The sequence below is a fragment of the Brassica napus genome, assembly GCF_020379485.1.
Source record: "Brassica napus cultivar Da-Ae chromosome A1 unlocalized genomic scaffold, Da-Ae chrA01_Random_35, whole genome shotgun sequence".
Classification (NCBI taxonomy): domain Eukaryota; kingdom Viridiplantae; phylum Streptophyta; class Magnoliopsida; order Brassicales; family Brassicaceae; genus Brassica; species Brassica napus.
In genome coordinates this window covers 1-18,929 of record NW_026013920.1, presented here as the reverse complement: position 1 = coordinate 18,929, position 18,929 = coordinate 1, and the positions used below count along the sequence as shown (strand labels likewise).

Genomic DNA, 18,929 nt, shown 5'->3' with positions numbered 1-18,929 from the left:
CTTCAGTATATAAAGTATTTACCAAAAACTCAATATTTTGTAGGGGGTGGTTAGCCCATAGATTTTGAGAAAATTTCAAAAAATATGACAATATTGTTTTAATGCCTAGTTGCATCCTGCACTAACATATGATGATGTTCAAAGAGGTTTGGAGCCTTTGTCTCTCCGTTTATCAAGAAAATAATAATTTTATAGTGGTTATTCCATCGATTTAGGGAGTATTATGAAGTTTTATAAATTATTGATAAAAACAATTGAACGATGCTTATTTACCATGAAAAAGAGTTTAGCATACATTAATACAAATGTAGAATATGGTAGAAATTTTAAAACAACACTAAAGATTATAGGCTTCCGTATATAAAGTATTTACCAAAAACTCAATATTTTTGTAGGGGTAGCCCATAGATTTTGAGAAAATTTCAAAAAATATGACAATATTGTTTTAATGCCTAGTTGCATCCTGCACTAACATATGATGATGTTCAAAGAGGTTTGGAGCCTTTGTCGTCTCCGTTATCAAGAAAATAATAATTTTATAGTGGTTATTCCATCGATTTAGGGAGTATTATGAAGTTTTATTAAATTATTTGATAAAAACAATTGAACGATGCTCATTTACCATGAAAAAGAGTTTAGCATACATTAATACAAATGATGAATATGGTTAAAAAATTTAAAACAACACTAAAGATTATAGGATTCAGTATATAAAGTATTTACCAAAAACTCAATATTTTTGTAGGGGTTAGCCCATAGATTTTGAGAAATTTCAAAAAATATGACAATATTGTTTTAATGCCTAGTTGCATCCTGCACTAACATATGATGATGTTCAAAGAGGTTTGGAGCCTTTGTCGTCTCCGTTTATCAAGAAAATAATAATTTTATAGTGGTTATTCCATCGATTTAGGGAATATTATGAAGTTTTATTAAATTATTTGATAAAAACAATTGAACGATGCTCATTTACCATGAAAAAGAGTTTAGCATACATTAATACAAATGTAGAATATGGTAGAAATTTTAAAACAACACTAAAGATTATAGGCTTCAGTATATAAAGTATTTACCAAAAACTCAATATTTTTGTAGGGTTAGCCCATAGATTTTGAGAAAATTTCAAAAAATATGACAATATTGTTTTAATGCCTAGTTGCATCCTGCACTAACATATGATGATGTTCAAAGAGGTTTGGAGCCTTTGTCGTCTTCGTTTATCAAGAAAATAATAATTTTATAGTGGTTATTCCATCGATTTAGGGAGTATTATGAAGTTTTATTAAATTATTTGATAAAAACAATTGAACGATGCTCATTTACCATGAAAAAGAGTTTAGCATACATTAATACAAATGTAGAATATGATAGAAATTTTAAAACAACACTAAAGATTATAGGCTTCAGTATATAAAGTATTTACCAAAAACTCAATATTTTTGTAGGGGTTAGCCCATAGATTTTGAGAAAATTTCAAAAAATATGACAATATTGTTTAATGCCTAGTTGCATCCTGCACTAACATATGATGATGTTCAAAGAGGTTTGGAGCCTTTGTCTTCTCCGTTTATCAAGAAAATAATAATTTTATAGTGGTTATTTCATCGATTTAGGGAGTATTATGAAGTTTTATTAAATTATTTGATAAAAACAATTGAACGATGCTCATTTACCATGAAAAAAGTTTAGCATACATTAATACAAATGTAGAATATGGTAGAAATTTTAAAACAACACTAAAGATTATAGGTTCAGTATATAAAGTATTTACCAAAAACTCAATATTTTTGTAGGGGTTAGCCCATAGATTTTGAGAAAATTTCAAAAAATATGACAATATTTTTTTAATGCCTAGTTCATCCTGCACTAACATATGATGATGTTCAAAGAGGTTTGAAGCCTTTGTCGTCTCCGTTTATCAAGAAAATAATAATTTTATAGTGGTTATTCCATCGATTTAGGGAGTATTATGAAGTTTTATTAAATTATTTGATAAAAACAATTGAACGATGCTCATTTACCATGAAAAGAGTTTAGCATAATTAATACAAATGTAGAAAATGGTAGAAATTTTAAAACAACACTAAAGATTATAGGCTTCAGTATATAAAGTATGCACCAAAAACTCAATATTTTTGTAGAGGTTAGCCTATAGATTTTGTGAAAATTTCAAAAAAATGACAATATTTTTGTAATGCCTAGTTGCATCCTGCACTAACATATGATGATGTTCAAAGAGGTTTGGAGCCTTTGTTGTCTCCGTTTTTCAAGAGAAAAGTGATTTTATAGTTGTTATTACATCGATTTAGGGAGTATTAAGAAGTTTTACTAAATTAATTTATAAAAACAATTTAACGATGCTCATTTACCATGAAAAAGAGTTTATCATACATTAATACAAATGTAGAATATGGTTAGAAATTTTAAAACAACACTAAAGATTATAGGATTTAGTATATAAAGTATTTACCAAAAACTCAATATTTTCGTAGGGGGTAACATAGATTTTGAGAAAATTTCAAAAAATACAAAATATTGTTTTAATGCATAGTTTGATCCTGCACTAATATATGATGATGTTCAAAGAGGTTGGAGCCTTTGTTGTCTCCGTTTTCAAGAAAATTGTGATTTTATAGTTGTTATTCCATCGATTTAGAAAGTATTATGAAGTTTTACTAAACTAATTGATAAAAACAATTGAACGATGCTCATTTACCATGAAAAAGAGTTTAGCATACATTAATACAAATCAGAATATGGTTAGAAATTTGAAAACAACACTAAAGATTATAGGCTTCAGTATATAAAGTATTTACCAAAAACTCAATATTTTCGTAGGGGGTTAGCACATAGATTTTGAGAAAATTTCAAAAATACGAAAATATTGTTTTAATGCATAGTTGCATCCTGTACTAACATATGATGATGTTCAAAGAGGTTTGGAGCCTTTGTCGTCTCCGTTTATCAAGAAATAATAATTTTATAGTGGTTATTCCATCGATTTAGGGAGTATATGAAGTTTTACTAAATTAATTGATAAAACAATTGAACGATGCTCATTTACCATGAAAAAGAGTTTAGCATACATTAATAAAATGTAGAATATGGTAGAAATTTTAAAACAACACTAAAGATTATAGGCTTTAGTATATAAAGTATTTACCCAAACTCAATATTTTTGTAGTTAGCCCATAGATTTTGAGAAAATTTCAAAAAATATGACAATATTGTTTTAATACCTAATTGCATCCTGCACTAACATATGATGATGTTCAAAGAGGTTTGGAGCCTTTGCCGTCCCGTTTATCAAGAAAATAATAATTTTATAGTGGTTAGTCCATCGATTTAGGGAATATTATGAAGTTTTATTAAATTAATTGATAAAAAAGTTATTGATTCCCATATACCATGAAAAAGAGCTTAAATACATTAATACAAATGTAGAATGTGGTTATAGATTTTAAAGCAACACTAAAGATTATAGGCTTCAATATAAAATTAGTTACCAAAAACTCAATATTTTCGTAGGGGGTTAACACATGGATTTTGAGAAAATTTCAAAAAATATGACAATATTGTTTTAATCAATAGTTGCATCCTGCACCAACAGATGATGATGTTCAAAGATGTTTGGAGCCTTTGTTGTCTCCGTTTTTCAAGAAAATAATTATTTTATAGTAGTTATTTCATTGATTTAGGGAATATTATGAACTTTACTAAATTAATTGATAAAAAATTATAACGATTCTCATATACCATGAAAATGAGCTTAAAATACATTAATACAAATTTAAAATGTGGTTAGAAATTTTAAAATAACACTAAAGATTATTGGCTTCTGTATATAAAATATTTACCAAAAACTCAATATTTTCGAAGGGATTAACACATGGATTTTGAGAAAATTTCAAAAATATGAAAATTTGTTTTAATGCATAGTTGTATCTTGCAATAACATATGATGATGTTCAAAGAGGTTTAGAGCTTTTGTTGTCTCCGTTTTTCAAAAAAAATAATTATTTTATAGTAGTTATTTCATTGATTTAAGGAGTCTTATGAAGTTTTACTAAATTAATTGATAAACAAATTATAACGATTCTCATATACCATGAAAATGAGCTTAAAATACATTAATACTAATTTAGAATGTGGTTAGAAATTTTAAAACAATACTAAAGATCATAGGCTTCAGTATATAAAGTATTTACCAAAAACTCAATATTTCGAAGGGGTTAACACATGGATTTTGAGAAAATTTCAAAAAATATGACAATATTGTTTTAATGCATAGTTGCATCCTGCACAACCATATGATGATGTTCAAAAGGTTTGGAGCCTTTGCTGTCTCCGTTTTTCGAGAAAATAATTATTTTATATTAGTTATTTCATTGATTTAGTGAGTATTATGACGTTTTACTAAATTAATTGATAAAAAATTATAACGATTCTCATATACCATGAAAATGAGCTTAAAATACATTAATACAAATGTATAATGTGGTTAGAAATTTTAAAATAACACTAAAGATTATCGGCTTCTGTATATAAAATATTTACTAAAAACTCAATATTTTCGAAAAGGTTAACACATGGATTTTGAGAAAATTTTAAAAAATATGAAAATGTTGTTTTAATGCATAGTTGTATCTTGCACTAACATATGATGATGTTCAAAGAGGTTTGGAGCCTTTGTTGTCTCCGGTTTTCAATAAAATTGTGATTTTATAGTGGTTATTCCATCGATTTAGAAAGTATTATGAAGTTTTACTAAACTAATTGATAAAAACAATTGAACGATGCTCATTTACCATGAAAAAGAGTTAGCATACATTAATACAAATTTAGAATATGGTTAGAAATTTGAAAACAACACTAAAGATTATAGGCTTCAGTAAATAAAGTATTTACCAAAAACTCAATATTTTCGTAGGGGTTAGCACATAGATTTTGAGAAAATTTCAAAAAATACGAAAATATTGTTTTAATGCATAGTTGCATCCTGTACTAACATATGATGATGTTTAAAGAGGTTTGGAGCCTTTGTCGTCTCCGTTTATCAAGAAAATAATAATTTTATAGTGGTTATTCCATCGATTTAGGGAGTATTATGAAGTTTTATTAAATTAATTGATAAACAAATTATAACGATTCTCATATACCATGAAAATGAGCTTAAAATAAATTAATACAAATGTAGAATATGGTTAGAAATTTTAGAACAACACTAAAGATTATAGGCTTAAGTATATAAAGTATTTACCAAAAACTCACTATTTTCGAAGGCGTTAACACATGGATTTTGAGAAAATTTCAAAAATATGACAATATTGTTTTAATGCATAGTTGCATCATGCACCAACATATGATGATGTTCAAAGAGGTTTGGAGCTTTTGTTGTCTCCGTTTTTCAAGAAAATAATTATTTTATAGTACTTATTTCATTGATTTAGGGAGTATTATGAAGTTTTACTAAATTAATTGATAAACAAATTATAACGATTCTCATATACCATGAAAATGAGCTTTAAAGACATTAATACGAATGTAGAATGTGGTTAGAAATTTTAAAACAACACTAAAATTATTGGCTTCAGTACATAAAGTATTTACCAAAAACTCAATATTTTCGAAGGGGTAAACACATGGATTTTGAGAAAATTTCAAAAAATATGACAATATTGTTTTAATGCATAGTTGCATCCTGCACTAACATATGATGATGTTCAAAGAGGTTTGGAGCTTTTGTTGTCTCCGTTTTTCAAGAAAATAATTATTTTATAGTAGTTATTTCGTTGATTTAGGGAGTATTATGAAGTTTTACTAAATTAATTGATAAACAAATTATAACGATTCTCATATACCAAGAAAATGAGCTTAAAATACATTAATACAAATGTAAAATGTGGTTAGAAATTTTAAAAAAACACTAAAGATTATAGGCTTATGTATATAAATATTTACCAAAAACTCAATATTTTCGATGGGGTTAACACATGGATTTTGAGAAAATTTCAAAAAATATGAAATTGTTGTTTTAATGCATAGTTGTATCATGCACTAACATATGATGATGTTCAAAGAGGTTTGGAGCCTTTGTTGTCTCCGTTTTTCAAGAAAATAATTATTTTATAGTAGTTATTTCATTGATTTAGGGAGTATTATGACGTTTTACTAAATTAATTGATAAACAAATTATAACGGTTCTCATATACCGTGAAAATGACCTTAAAATACATTAATAAAAATGTAGAATATGGTTAGAAATTTTAAAACAACACTAAAGATTATTGGCTTCAGTATATAAAGTATTTACCAAAAACTCAATATTTTCGAAGGGGCTAACACATGGATTTTGAGAAAATTTCAAAAAATATAAAAATATTGTTTTAATGCATAGTTGCATCCTGCACCAACATATGATGATGTTCAAAGAGGTTTGGAGCCTTTGTTGTCTCCGTTTTTCAAGAAAATAATTATTTTATATTAGTTATTTCATTGATTTAGGGAGTATTATGAAATTTTACTAAATTAATTGATAAAAAATTATAGTGATTCTCATATACCATGAAAATGAGCTTAAAATACATTAATACAAATGTAGAATATAGTTAGAAATTTTAAAATAACACTAAAGATTATAGGCTTCTATATATAAAATATTTACCAAAAACTCAATATTTTCGAAGGGGTTAACACATGGATTTTGAGAAAATTTCAAAAAATATGAAAATATTATTTTAATGCATAGTTGTATCTTGCACTAACATTTGATAATGTTCAAAGAGGTTTAGAGCTTTTATTGTCTCCGTTTTTCAAAAAATAATTATTTTATAGTAGTTATTTCATTGATTTAGGGAGTCTTATGAAGTTTTACTAAATTAATTGATAAACAAATTATAACGATTCTCATATACCATGAAAATGAGCTTAAAATACATTAATACGAATGTAGAATGTGGTTAGAAATTTTAAAACAACACTAAAGATTATTGGCTTCAGTATATAAAGTATTTACCAAAAACTCAATATTTTCGAAGGGGTTAACACATGGATTTTGAGAAAATTTCAAAAAATATGACAATATTGTTTTAATGCATAGTTGCATCCTGCACAACCATATGATGATGTTCAAAAAGGTTTGGAGCCTTTGCTGTCTCCGTTTTTCGAGAAAATAATTATTTTATATTAGTTATTTCATTGATTTAGTGAGTATTATGACGTTTTACTAAATTAATTGATAAAAAATTATAACGATTCTCATATACCATGAAAATGAGCTTAAAATACATTAATACTAATGTAGAATGTGGTTAGAAATTTTAAAACAACACTAAAGATCATAGGCTTCAGTATATAAAGTATTTACCAAAAACTCAATATTTTCGAAGGGGTTAACACATGGATTTTGAGAAAATTTCAAAAAACATGACAATATTGTTTTAATGCATAGTTGCATCCTGCACCAACATATGATGATGTTCAAAGAGGTTTGGAGCCTTTGTTGTCTCCGTTTTTCAAGAAAATAATTATTTTATAGTAGTTATTTCATTGATTTAGGGAGTATTATGACGTTTTACTAAATAAATTGATAAAAAATTATAACGATTCTCATATACCGTGAAATGAGCTTAAAATACATTAATAAAAATGTAGAATGTGGTTAGAAATTTTAAAATAACACTAAAGATTATTGGCTTCAGTATATAAAGTATTTACCAAAAACTCAATATTTTGGAAGGGACTAACACATGGATTTTGAGAAAATTTCAAAAAATATGAAAATATTGTTTTAATGCATAGTTGCATCCTGCACCAACATATGATGATGTTCAAAGTGGTTTGGAGCCTTTGTTGTCTCCGTTTTTCAAGAAAATAATTATTTTATAGTAGTTATTTCATTGATTTAGGGAGTATTATGAAGTTTTACTAAATTAATTGATAAACAAATTATAACGATTCCCATATACCATGAAAAAGAGCTTAAAATATATTAATACCAATGTAGAATGTGGTTAGAAATTTTAAAACAAATTAATTGTTCAATTGTTTTTACAAATTAATTTAGTAAAACTTCATATACTCCGTAAATTAGTGGACAAACCATTATAAAATCGCTATTATCTTGCAAAATAGGGACAACAAAGGTTCCATACCTCTTTGAACATCATCATATGTTAGTGAAGGATATGTTAGTGAAGGATGCAACTATACATGAAAACAATATTTTCATATTTTTAAATTCTTTTCAAAATCCATGTGTACCCCAATGAAAATTTTGAGTTTTTGGTAAATGTTTTATATACTGAAACCTATAATCTTTAGTGTTATTTTTAAAATTTCTAACCACATTCTACATTTATATTAATTTATTTTAAGCTCTTTTTCATGGTATATATAAATCGTTATAATTTTTTATAATTTAATTTAGTAAAACTTCATATACTCTCTAAAATAAAAGACTAACCATTATAAAATCGCTATTATCTAGAGAAATTGAGCCAAAAAATGTTCCAAACATCTTTGACCATCATCATATATTAGTATAGGATGCAACTATGCATTAAAACACTATTGTCATATTTTTTGAAATTTTATCAAAGTCTATGTGTTAACCCCTACGCAAATATTGAGTTTTTGGTAAATACTTTATATACTGAAGCCTATAATCTTTAGTTTTGTTTTAAAAATTCTAAACCATATTCTAAATTTGTATTAATTTATGCTAAACTCTCTTACATGGCAAAGGAGCATCGTTCAATTGTTTATACAAATTAATTTAGTAAAACTTCATATACTCCATAAATTAGTGGACTAACCATTATAAAATCGCTATTATCTTGAAAAATATGGACAACAAAGGCTCCATACCTCTTTGAACATCATTATATGTTGGTGAAGGTTGCAACTATGCATTAAAACAATATTGTCATATTTTTGAAATTTTTGAGAATCCATGTGTTAACCCTACAAAAATATTGACTTTTTGGTAAATGTTTTATATACCGAAACCTATAATCTTTAGTGTTGTTTTAAAATTTCTAACCACATTCTATATTTTTATTAATGTATTTTAAGCTCTTTTTCATGGTATATGAGAATCGTTATAATGTTTTATAATTAATTTAGTAAAACTTAATATACTCTCTAAATTAAGGGACTAACCATTATAAAATCGCTATTATCTAGAGAAATTGAGACAAAAAATGTTCCAAACCTATTTGACCATCATCACATATTAGTACATGATGCAGCTATGATTAAACCAACATTGTCATATTTTTTGAAATTTTATCAAAATCTATGTCCCTACGAAAATATTGAGTTTTTGGTAAATACTTTATATACTGAAGCCTATAATCTATAGTGTTGTTTTAAAATTTTTAACCGTATTCTACATTTGTATTAATGTATGCTAAACTCTCTTACATGGTAAATGAGCATCGTTCAATTGTTTTTACAAATTAATTTAGTAAAACTTCATATACTCCGTAAATTAGTGGACTGATCATTATAAAATCGCTATTATCTTGAAAAATAGGAACAACAAAGGCTCCATACCTCTTTGAACATCATTATATGTTAGTTAAGGATGCAACTATGCATTAAAACAATATTGTCATATTTTTGAAATTTTTTCAAAATCCATGTGTACCCCTACGAAAATTTTGAGTTTTTGGTAAATGTTTTATATACTGAAACCTATAATCTTTAGTGTTGTTTTAAAATTTCTAACCACATTCTACATTTATATTAATGTATTTTAAGCTCTTTTTCATGGTATATAGAAATCTTTATAATTTTTTATAATTTAATTTAGTAAAACTTCATATACTCTCTAAATTAAGGGACTAACCATTATAAAATCGCTATTATCTAGAGAAATTAAGACAAAAAATTTTCCAAACATCTTTGACCATCATCATATATTAGTATAGGATGCAACTATGCATTAAAACAATATTGTCATATTTTTGAAATTTTATCAAAATCTATGTGTTAACCCCTACGAAAATATTGAGTTTTTGGTAAATATTTTATATACTGAAGCCTATAATCTTCAGTGCTGTTTTAAAAATTCTAACCATATTCTAAATTTGTATTAATTTATGCTAAACTATCTTACATGGCAAAGGAGCATCGTTCAATTGTTTTTACAAATTAATTTAGTAAAACTTCATATACTCCGTAAATTAGTGGACTAACCATTATAAAATCGCTATTATCTTGAAAAATAGGGACAACAAAGGCTCCATACCTCTTTGAACATCATCATATGTTAGTGAAGGATGAAACTATGCATTAATACAATATTTTCATATTTTTTGAATTCTTTTCAAAATCCATGTGTACCCCTACGAAAATATTGAGTTTTTGGTAAATACTTATATAATGAAGCCTATAATCTTTAGTGTTGTTTTAAAAATTCTAACCATATTCTAAATTTGTATTAATGTATGCTAAACTCTCTTATATGGTAAAGGAGCATCATTCAATTGTTTTTACAAATTAATTTAGTAAAACTTCATATACTCTGCAAATTAGTAGACTAACCATTATAAAATCATTATTATCTTGAAAAACAGGGACAAAAAAGGCTCCATACCTCTTTGAACATCATCATATGTTAGTGAAGGATGCAACTATGCATTAAATCAATATTGTCATCTTTTTTGAAATTTTTTAAAAATCCATGTGTACCCCTACGAAAATTTTGAGTTTTTGGTAAATGTTTTATATACTGAAACCTATAATCTTTAGTGTTATTTTAAAATTTCTAACCACATTCTACATTTATATTAATGTATTTTAAGCTCTTTTCATGGTATATAGAAATCGTTATATTTTTTATAATTTAATTTAGTAAAACTTCATATACTCCCTAAATTAAGGGACTAACTATTATAAAATCGCTATTATCTAGAGAAATTGAGATAAAAAATGTTCCAAACATCTTTGACCATCATCATATATTATACAGGATGCAACTATTGATTAAAACAATATTTTCATATTTTTTGAAATTTTATCAAAATCTATGTGTTAACCCCTACGGAAATATTGAGTTTTTGGTAAATACTTTATATACTGAAGCCTATAATCTTTAGTGTTTTTTTAAAAATTCCAACCATATTCTACATTTGTATTAATGTATGCTAAACTCTCCTACATGGTAAATGAGCATCGTTCAATTGTTTTTACAAATTAATTTTGTAATACTTCATATACTCCGTAAATTAGTGGACTAACCATTATAAAATCGCTATTATCTTGAAAAATAGGGACAACAAAGGCTCCATACCTCTTTGAACATCATCATATGTTAGTGAAGGATGCAACTATGCATTAACACAATATTTTCATATTTTTTAATTTTTTTCAAAATCTATGTGTATCCCTACGAAAATTTTGAGTTTTTGGTAAATGTTTTATATACTGAAACCTATAATCTTTAGTGTTATTTTAAAATTTCTAACCACATTCTACATTTGTATTAATGTATTTTAAGCTCTTTTTCATGGTATATGGAAATCTTTATAATTTTTAATAATTTAATTTTTTTTAAATTTCATATACTTCCTAAATTAATGGACTAACTATTATAAAATCGCTATTATCTAGAGAAATTGAGAAAAAAAATGTTCCAAACCTATTTGACCATCATCATATATTAGTACATGATGCAACTATGCATTAAAACAATATTGTCATATTTTTTGAAATTTTATCAAAATCCATGTGTTAACCCCTTCAAAAATATTGAGTTTTTGGTAAATATTTTATATACTGAACCTATAATCGTTAGTGTTGTTTTAAAAATTCTAACCATATTCTAAATTTGTATTAATTTATGCTAAACTCTCTTACATGGTAAATGAGCATCGTTCAATTGTTTTTACAAATTAATTTAGTAATACTTCATATACTCAGTAAATTAGTGGACTAACCATTATAAAATCGCTATTATCTTGAAAAATAGGAACAACAAAGGCTCCATACCTCTTTGAACATAATCATATGTTAGTGAAGGATGCAACTATGCATTAACAACAATATTGTCATATTTTTAAAAAAAATTCAAAATCCATGTGTACCCCTACGAAAATTTTGAGTTTTTGGTAAATGTTTTATATACTGAAACCTATAATATTTAGTGTTATTTTAATATTTCTAACCACATTCTAGATTTGTATTAATGTATTTTAATCTCTTTTTCATGGTATATGGAAATCGTTATACTTTTTTATAATTTAATTTAGTAAAACTTCATATACTCCCTAAATTAAGGGACTAACCATTATAAAATCGCTATTATCTAGAGAAATTGAGACAAAAAATATTCCAAACCTATTTGACCATCATCATATATTAGTACATGATGCAACTATGCATTAAAACAATATTGTCATATTTTTTGAATATTTTTTCAAAATTCATGTGTTAACCTTACAAAAATATTGAGTTTTTGTAAATACTTTATATACTGAAGCCTATAATATTTAGTGTTGTTTCAAAATATCTAACCACATTATACATTTGTATTAATGTATTTTAAGCACTTTTTCATTTTATATGAGAATTGTTATAATTTATTTATCAATTAATTTAGTTAAACTTCATAATACTTCCTGAATCGATGGAATAACCACTATAAAATCACTATTTTCTTGAAAAATAGAGACAACAAAGTCTCCATACCTCTTTGAACATCATCATATGTTAGTGCAGGATGCAACTATGCATTAAAACAATATTATCATATTTTTTGAAATTTTCTCAAAATCCATGTGTTAACCCCTACGAAAATATTGAGTTTTTGGTAAATACGTTATATACTAAAGCCTATAATCTTCTGTGTTTTTTAAAAATTTCTAACCATATTTTACATTTGTATTAATGTATATTAAACTCTCTTTCATGATAAATAGACATCGTTCAATTGTTTTTATAAATTAATATAGTAAGACTTTATATACACCCTAAATTAGTGGACTAACCATTATAAAATCGCTATTCTCTTGAAAAATAGACACAACTAAGGCTTCATACCTATTTGAACATCAGCATATGTTAGTTCAGGATGCAACTATGTATTAGAACAATATTTTCATATTTTTAAAAAAAAATTCAAAATCCATGTGTTAACCCCTATGAAAATTTTGAGTTTTTGGTAAATGTTTTATATACTGAAACCTATAATCTTTACTGTTGTTTTAAAATTTCTAACCATATTCTACATTTGTATTAATGTATTTTAAGCTATTTTTCATGATATATGGGAATCGTTATAAATTTTTATAATTTAATTTAGTAAAACTTCATATACTCCTTAAATTAATGGACTAACCTTTATAAAATCGCTATTATCTAGAGATATTGAGACAAAAAATGTTCCAAAACTATTTGACCATCATCATATATTAGTACATGATGCAACTATGCATTAAAAAAATATTGTCATATTTTTTGAAATTTAATCAAATTCTATGTGCTCCCTACGAAAATATTGAGTTTTTGGTAAATACTTTATATACTGAAGCCTATAATCTTTAGTGTTGTTTTAAAAATTCTAACTATATTCTACGTTTGTATTAATGTAAGATAAACTCTCTTACATGGTAAATGAGCATCGTTCAATTGTTTTTACAAATTAATTTAGTAATACTTCATATACTCCGTAAATTAGTGGACTGATCATTATAAAATCGCTATTATCTTGAAAAATAGGAACAACAAAGGCTCCATACCTCTTTGAACATCATTATATGTTAGTTAAGGATGCAACTATGCATTAAAACAATATTGTCATATGTTTTGAAATTTTTTCAGAATCCATGTGTTAACCCCCGTACGAAAATATTGAGTTTTTGGTAAATGTTTTATATTCTGAAGCTTATAATCTTTAGTGTTGTTTTAAAATTTCTAACCACATTCTACATTTGTATTAATGTATTTTAAGTTCTTTTTCATGGTATATGGGAATTGTTATAATTTTTTATAAATTAATTTATTAAATCTTCATAATACTCCCTAAATTGAAGGAATAACCACTATAAAATCACTATTTTCTTGAAAACGGAGACAACAAAGGCTCCAAACCTCTTTGAAAATCATCATATATTAGTGCAGAATGCAACTATGCATTAAAACAATATTGTCGTATTTTAAAAAAAAATCTCAGAATTCATGTGTTATCCTCAACGAAAATATTGATGTTTTGGTACATGTTTTATATACTGAAGCCTATAATCTTTTGTGTTGTTTTAAAATTTTAACCATATTCTACATTTGTATTAATGTATGCTAAACTTTTTTTCATGGTAAATGAGCATAGTTCAATTGTTTTATAATTTAATTTAGTAAAACTTCATATACTCCCTAAATTAGGGAAATAACCATTATAAAATCTTGTTCTATACTCAAGCTAATAAATTAACAAATGTAAAAATACTCTCCCTGACGCGTTTACCAAGACCCTCGTTTCTCGACGTCGGTGGAGCGGGAGCTCGCCGGCGTCGCATCCGTTCCGTCTTCTTCATGGTTTCTCTTGCTCCAAGTCAAAGCTCTCGTTCTGCTTCTTGTTTCGCCTTTACTCAATCATTTGTTCTGGATCTGGGGATATCAAAACTGGAGAAGACCTTCATGGTCTCTGCTTGGCTTTTGAAGACCACCGGACCTGCATTCTCCACCGGGGACTCCCGAAAACTCGGTAAAAAGACCACCTCTCCCCACCTCGACACACACAAAGGATGGCTCTCTCTCTGCAACAGATCTGCAACTTGCTCCGTTTGCGCAAATGGCACCTCGATTCAACTCTTTCCCTTCTCTGAGTTCAACTTTCAGCTGCGCTCCAGATCTGAGAGGACCTCCATGGGGTGCTTCGGAACTGAGCTACTCTCAGATAAAGCTCAAAGCTCAGAGATAAAGAACACCTCAAGCTGCAGCAGTTCATCACCTTCACGTTACAAACGGGACTCCGTATTTCTCCGGAGTGGCTACTCAATCCATAACCTTCCGATCTTACTGGTCCCCTCTCCTCCATCTTGCGCCACCGCCCTTCATCCCAGAGGCGAGGTGTGCCCTAACCCCACCGCACGCACGCTGCTTTTCGAGCTCAGATCCGACGAGCGTGATGCTGACATCAGCCCTTCCATTTCCTTTATATGGGCCAGGCCCATACAATTTTCAAAAGGTGTCAGCCCATTCTCTATCTTTCAAAATATTAATTTGAATGAGAGGACCAAGCCCAGAACCTGTCTTTTGGTTTTGGTTATATTTAATAGTTTTTCAATGAGTCTCGATGGATTCACCGAACCTTTGATCCAAACTATTGTGAACACGATGTCATATCCTTCGATTCAGAAGTGATCTTTACTTTTGTGGTTGTCAGTGGATTCACCAATACCATCATCATCTAAGACCTTCTCCATGAGAAGTGTCATCTCTCCTGCTATAAAGCAGATGAAGTTGTCAAAATCTCTAACCGTTTTGTTATCTTGTGGAGCGGTCCGTATGGGGCCTGAAGATGCAACGGATTTCGTTTCGACGATATTCCGAGGTGTGGATTGTCTATCAACGTCACGATATAATGTGACTAAGTTTCAACTTTCCGGCTTTGCTGTGAACCTTACTGTGACGCATTCGGGTTTTACTCAGAATTCGCTGTCATTTTATCATAGAGATTTCTCTACTCCTATCGTTTATGTTGTATTGTCTCTTTGTACTGTTGGTAGAACCAGGATTATTCCTTCTTCAAAGTGTAGTCCGAATGTTTAAGTATTAATGAAAGTGGTGTTCAAAAAAAAAAAAAAAACCATTATAAAATCGCTATTATCTAGATAAATAGAGACAAAAAATGTTCCAAACCTTTTTGACCATCATCGTATATTAGTACATAATGCAATTATGCATTAAAACAATATTGTCATATTTTAAAAAAAAAAATCAAAATCTATGTGTTGACCGACCCCTTACGAAAATATTAAGTTTTTGGTAAATACTTTACATACTGAAGCCTATCATCTTTAGTGTTGTTTTAAAGTTTCTAACCATATTCTACATTTGTATTAATGTATGCTACATTTTCTTTCATGGTAAATGAGCATCGTTCGGTTGTTTTTTATAAATTAATTTAGTTATACTCAACAACATGCATGGATTATTTTACTTTTTGTTTTCAGAAAACTACAAACCATGCATGTTACCAACCCCAGTCATACAGTGCATGAGTGTACAGAATATTTTGTAATTATTATTTTTTAAAATAAATGAATTGTTATATTATGAATGTTATAAGTTTTAAAAGTTTCTAGCTAACTCGGAATGATCGTAAGTAAGTACTTCAGAATTCAGTCAACCAACACTAAATTGTGGATAACCTCAACAAAATCTTCTTTTTGGATAAGATAACCTCAACACAATCTATATATGAGACTGCATTGGACTTTTTTTTTTTTGAGAAAACTGCATTGGACTTTCATAATCTATAGTAGTAGTACGTAACATTTTGAACTGCATTGAAACTTTCATAGTATACAAAATAAACTAATGCAAATTGTCTAATTTGTCCAAAATTATCGATCATCTTTTGTGTTTTAGCTAAGCCAGCCAGCTATTGTTCATGTTCAATATATACAGATATTATTCTTTTTGGTCAAAGGCACAATATATACAGATATATATGTCTATATATAGGGTTAATTATATATATCAAACTCAGAACAAAACAAAGTTTAAGGTCTAAAATTACGGTGGCTTCTAAGCTCTCCTCTCATCCGTTGAGTTATATATCCCTACAAAGAAAAACTACGTTTCTTTCACATATTCTACAAATAATTGATACGTATTGTTCGTTGACTTGAAAGGGTAACTAAGAAGAAAATGGCAAGAAGAGAAGACGATATGGAGAAAGTGAAAGACAAATCTGAGCCGTTGCTGCTTCCGGAGAATGGATCCGACGTCTCAGAAGAAGAAGGAGCGTCGTGGATGGTTTGTCTAAGCACATTCATTGCCGTTTGTGGTTCCTACGAGTTTGGAACCTGCGTAAGTTTCTTTTAATTAAGATTACAAAGAAAAATGAAAATTTGTTATTCATACGAGAAAATTTCCACACTTTTTTATTAATAGGTGGGGTATTCCGCTCCGACCCAGTTCGGGATAATGGAAGAACTTAATTATCATATTCCCAGGTTTAAAATCATATGAAGTATTCAACATTTAGATTTGTTTTACGATGATTTTCTTACTAATCCACTTTTTAATTTAGTTTTCAGTTTTCGGATCTATATTGAATGTGGGAGCAGTTCTTGGCGCTATAACATCGGGAAAGATCTCTGATTTCATCGGTCGGAAAGGGGTACAAAAACATAGCTTAACAAAAAGTCAAAAATTATATGTTGTGTTATAATAGTAAATGTATTCTTCATCTCAATATGCACACAAGAATCAAATTAACATTTTATGATATTTACATTTTTACTATATTTTGTTCAACAACAAAACAAAATGCATATATTTTTTTGGTCACATGCATGTGGATTTTGCGACAGGCCATGAGGTTGTCTTCGGTGATCTCTGCCATCGGCTGGATGATTATATATTTCTCCAAGGTTATTCAGTGTGCTGAATATTCTTCATTTTTTTCTCTTACAAACTTACAGAATATTGGCGTTTAGTATCGTCATTTTAAATTTTGTTCAATTATTAACTAGGGTGACATACCTTTGGACTTCGGTAGATTTCTCACGGGTTATGGTTGCGGTACCCTTTCGTATGTGGTATGACATTTTCCAATTGTTATAAACAAAACCATTTGTCGATGAAACGATGAAAAAATTACATTTTAACTTAATATTCACATTTGCATTTGTCTTTTTCTAGGTTCCGGTTTTCATCGCCGAAATTAGTCCGAGAAAACTACGAGGAGCATTGGCTACGCTTAACCAGGTGATGCATTTATTTTATTCGAATGACAAATGTATGTGACTACAATAGAGTCAGAGACAGTGCCGTGCGAAGAGTTTTAGGGGCCTAAGGCAAATTTTAAAAATAAATTTATTTACAACCGTAATAAAAACAATTTTCTAATATGATATATTATTTTCACCAAATACACAAGTCTAATACTGTAAAATAATACGTTTATAACGTAAATATGTTATATTATGTCATATAGAAAAAAATACATGAATTCAAAAAGTAAGTTAATTAATTTTCGTATAAATGTTTTTTTTAAATAAGTCTAAACCACTATAATAGAAATTATTTTAAATTTTGGGGCCCCCTAAAAACAGTCATATTAATCGGGGGCCTGAGGCGAATGCCTTTTTAATACAATGTAGGCACGCCTCTGGTCAGAGACAGGACATGTATTCCAGCTTTGTGTTAGGTCTAGTCTGTGGTTAAAATTGTATTAGGGTTGTTTTGTAAAGTCTTTAACATATTATGGTTTTTCTAACTAAAATATTTTTTTATGATATTTCTGCAGCTCTTTTTAGTAATCGGATTGGCTTCCATGTTCCTCATAGGTGCCGTCATAAACTGGAGAGCTCTTGCACTAACTGGTAAATTTGTTTGTGCACTAGCTAATACATTTGAAAACATTTGGTATTGGTTTTAGCAATAGTAGCAAAGATGGTATTATATTTCATTTGTTATAATAAAACTGGTTTGGTTAATTAATTTCAGGAGTTGTACCGTGTGTGATTCTATTTTTTGGGACTTGGTTCATTCCCGAATCACCTAGATGGCTGGTATTATTAAAGTTTGAAATTCAATTTCGGTTTGGTTAAGCTTTAGAATCTATGGTTGAAAACTTACCCAAGCCTCTCAAATGCTTTGGCGTTTCGTTTCAAGGAAATGGTTGGCCGCCACCGCGATTTCGAAATGCGTTGCAAAAAATGAGGGGTCCTAACGCCAATATCGCAAGAGAA

General features: G+C 28.2%; 1 protein-coding gene and 1 pseudogene across 3 annotated transcripts; both read left to right on the top strand.

The window, feature by feature from the left end:
- Positions 1-14,417: 14,417 nt before the first annotated feature.
- LOC125593914 lies at positions 14,418-17,173 on the top strand. Of its 3 annotated transcripts, none has more exons than XM_048770269.1 (3): positions 14,418-15,190; positions 16,863-17,040; positions 17,125-17,173. In XM_048770269.1, exons 1-2 carry the CDS (start codon positions 14,536-14,538, stop codon positions 16,865-16,867), a joined length of 660 nt encoding a protein of 219 aa, XP_048626226.1. In that variant the 5' UTR covers positions 14,418-14,535; the 3' UTR covers positions 16,868-17,040; positions 17,125-17,173. The 3 variants fall into 3 exon arrangements, 1 of the variants encoding a protein (XP_048626226.1); XR_007329710.1 differs by lacking the exon at positions 14,418-15,190 and adding an exon at positions 16,718-16,774; XR_007329709.1 differs by lacking the exon at positions 14,418-15,190 and adding an exon at positions 16,725-16,779.
- A 25-nt stretch (positions 17,174-17,198) lies between these two features.
- LOC125593913 lies at positions 17,199-18,926 on the top strand (annotated as a pseudogene).
- Positions 18,927-18,929: the final 3 nt, after the last annotated feature.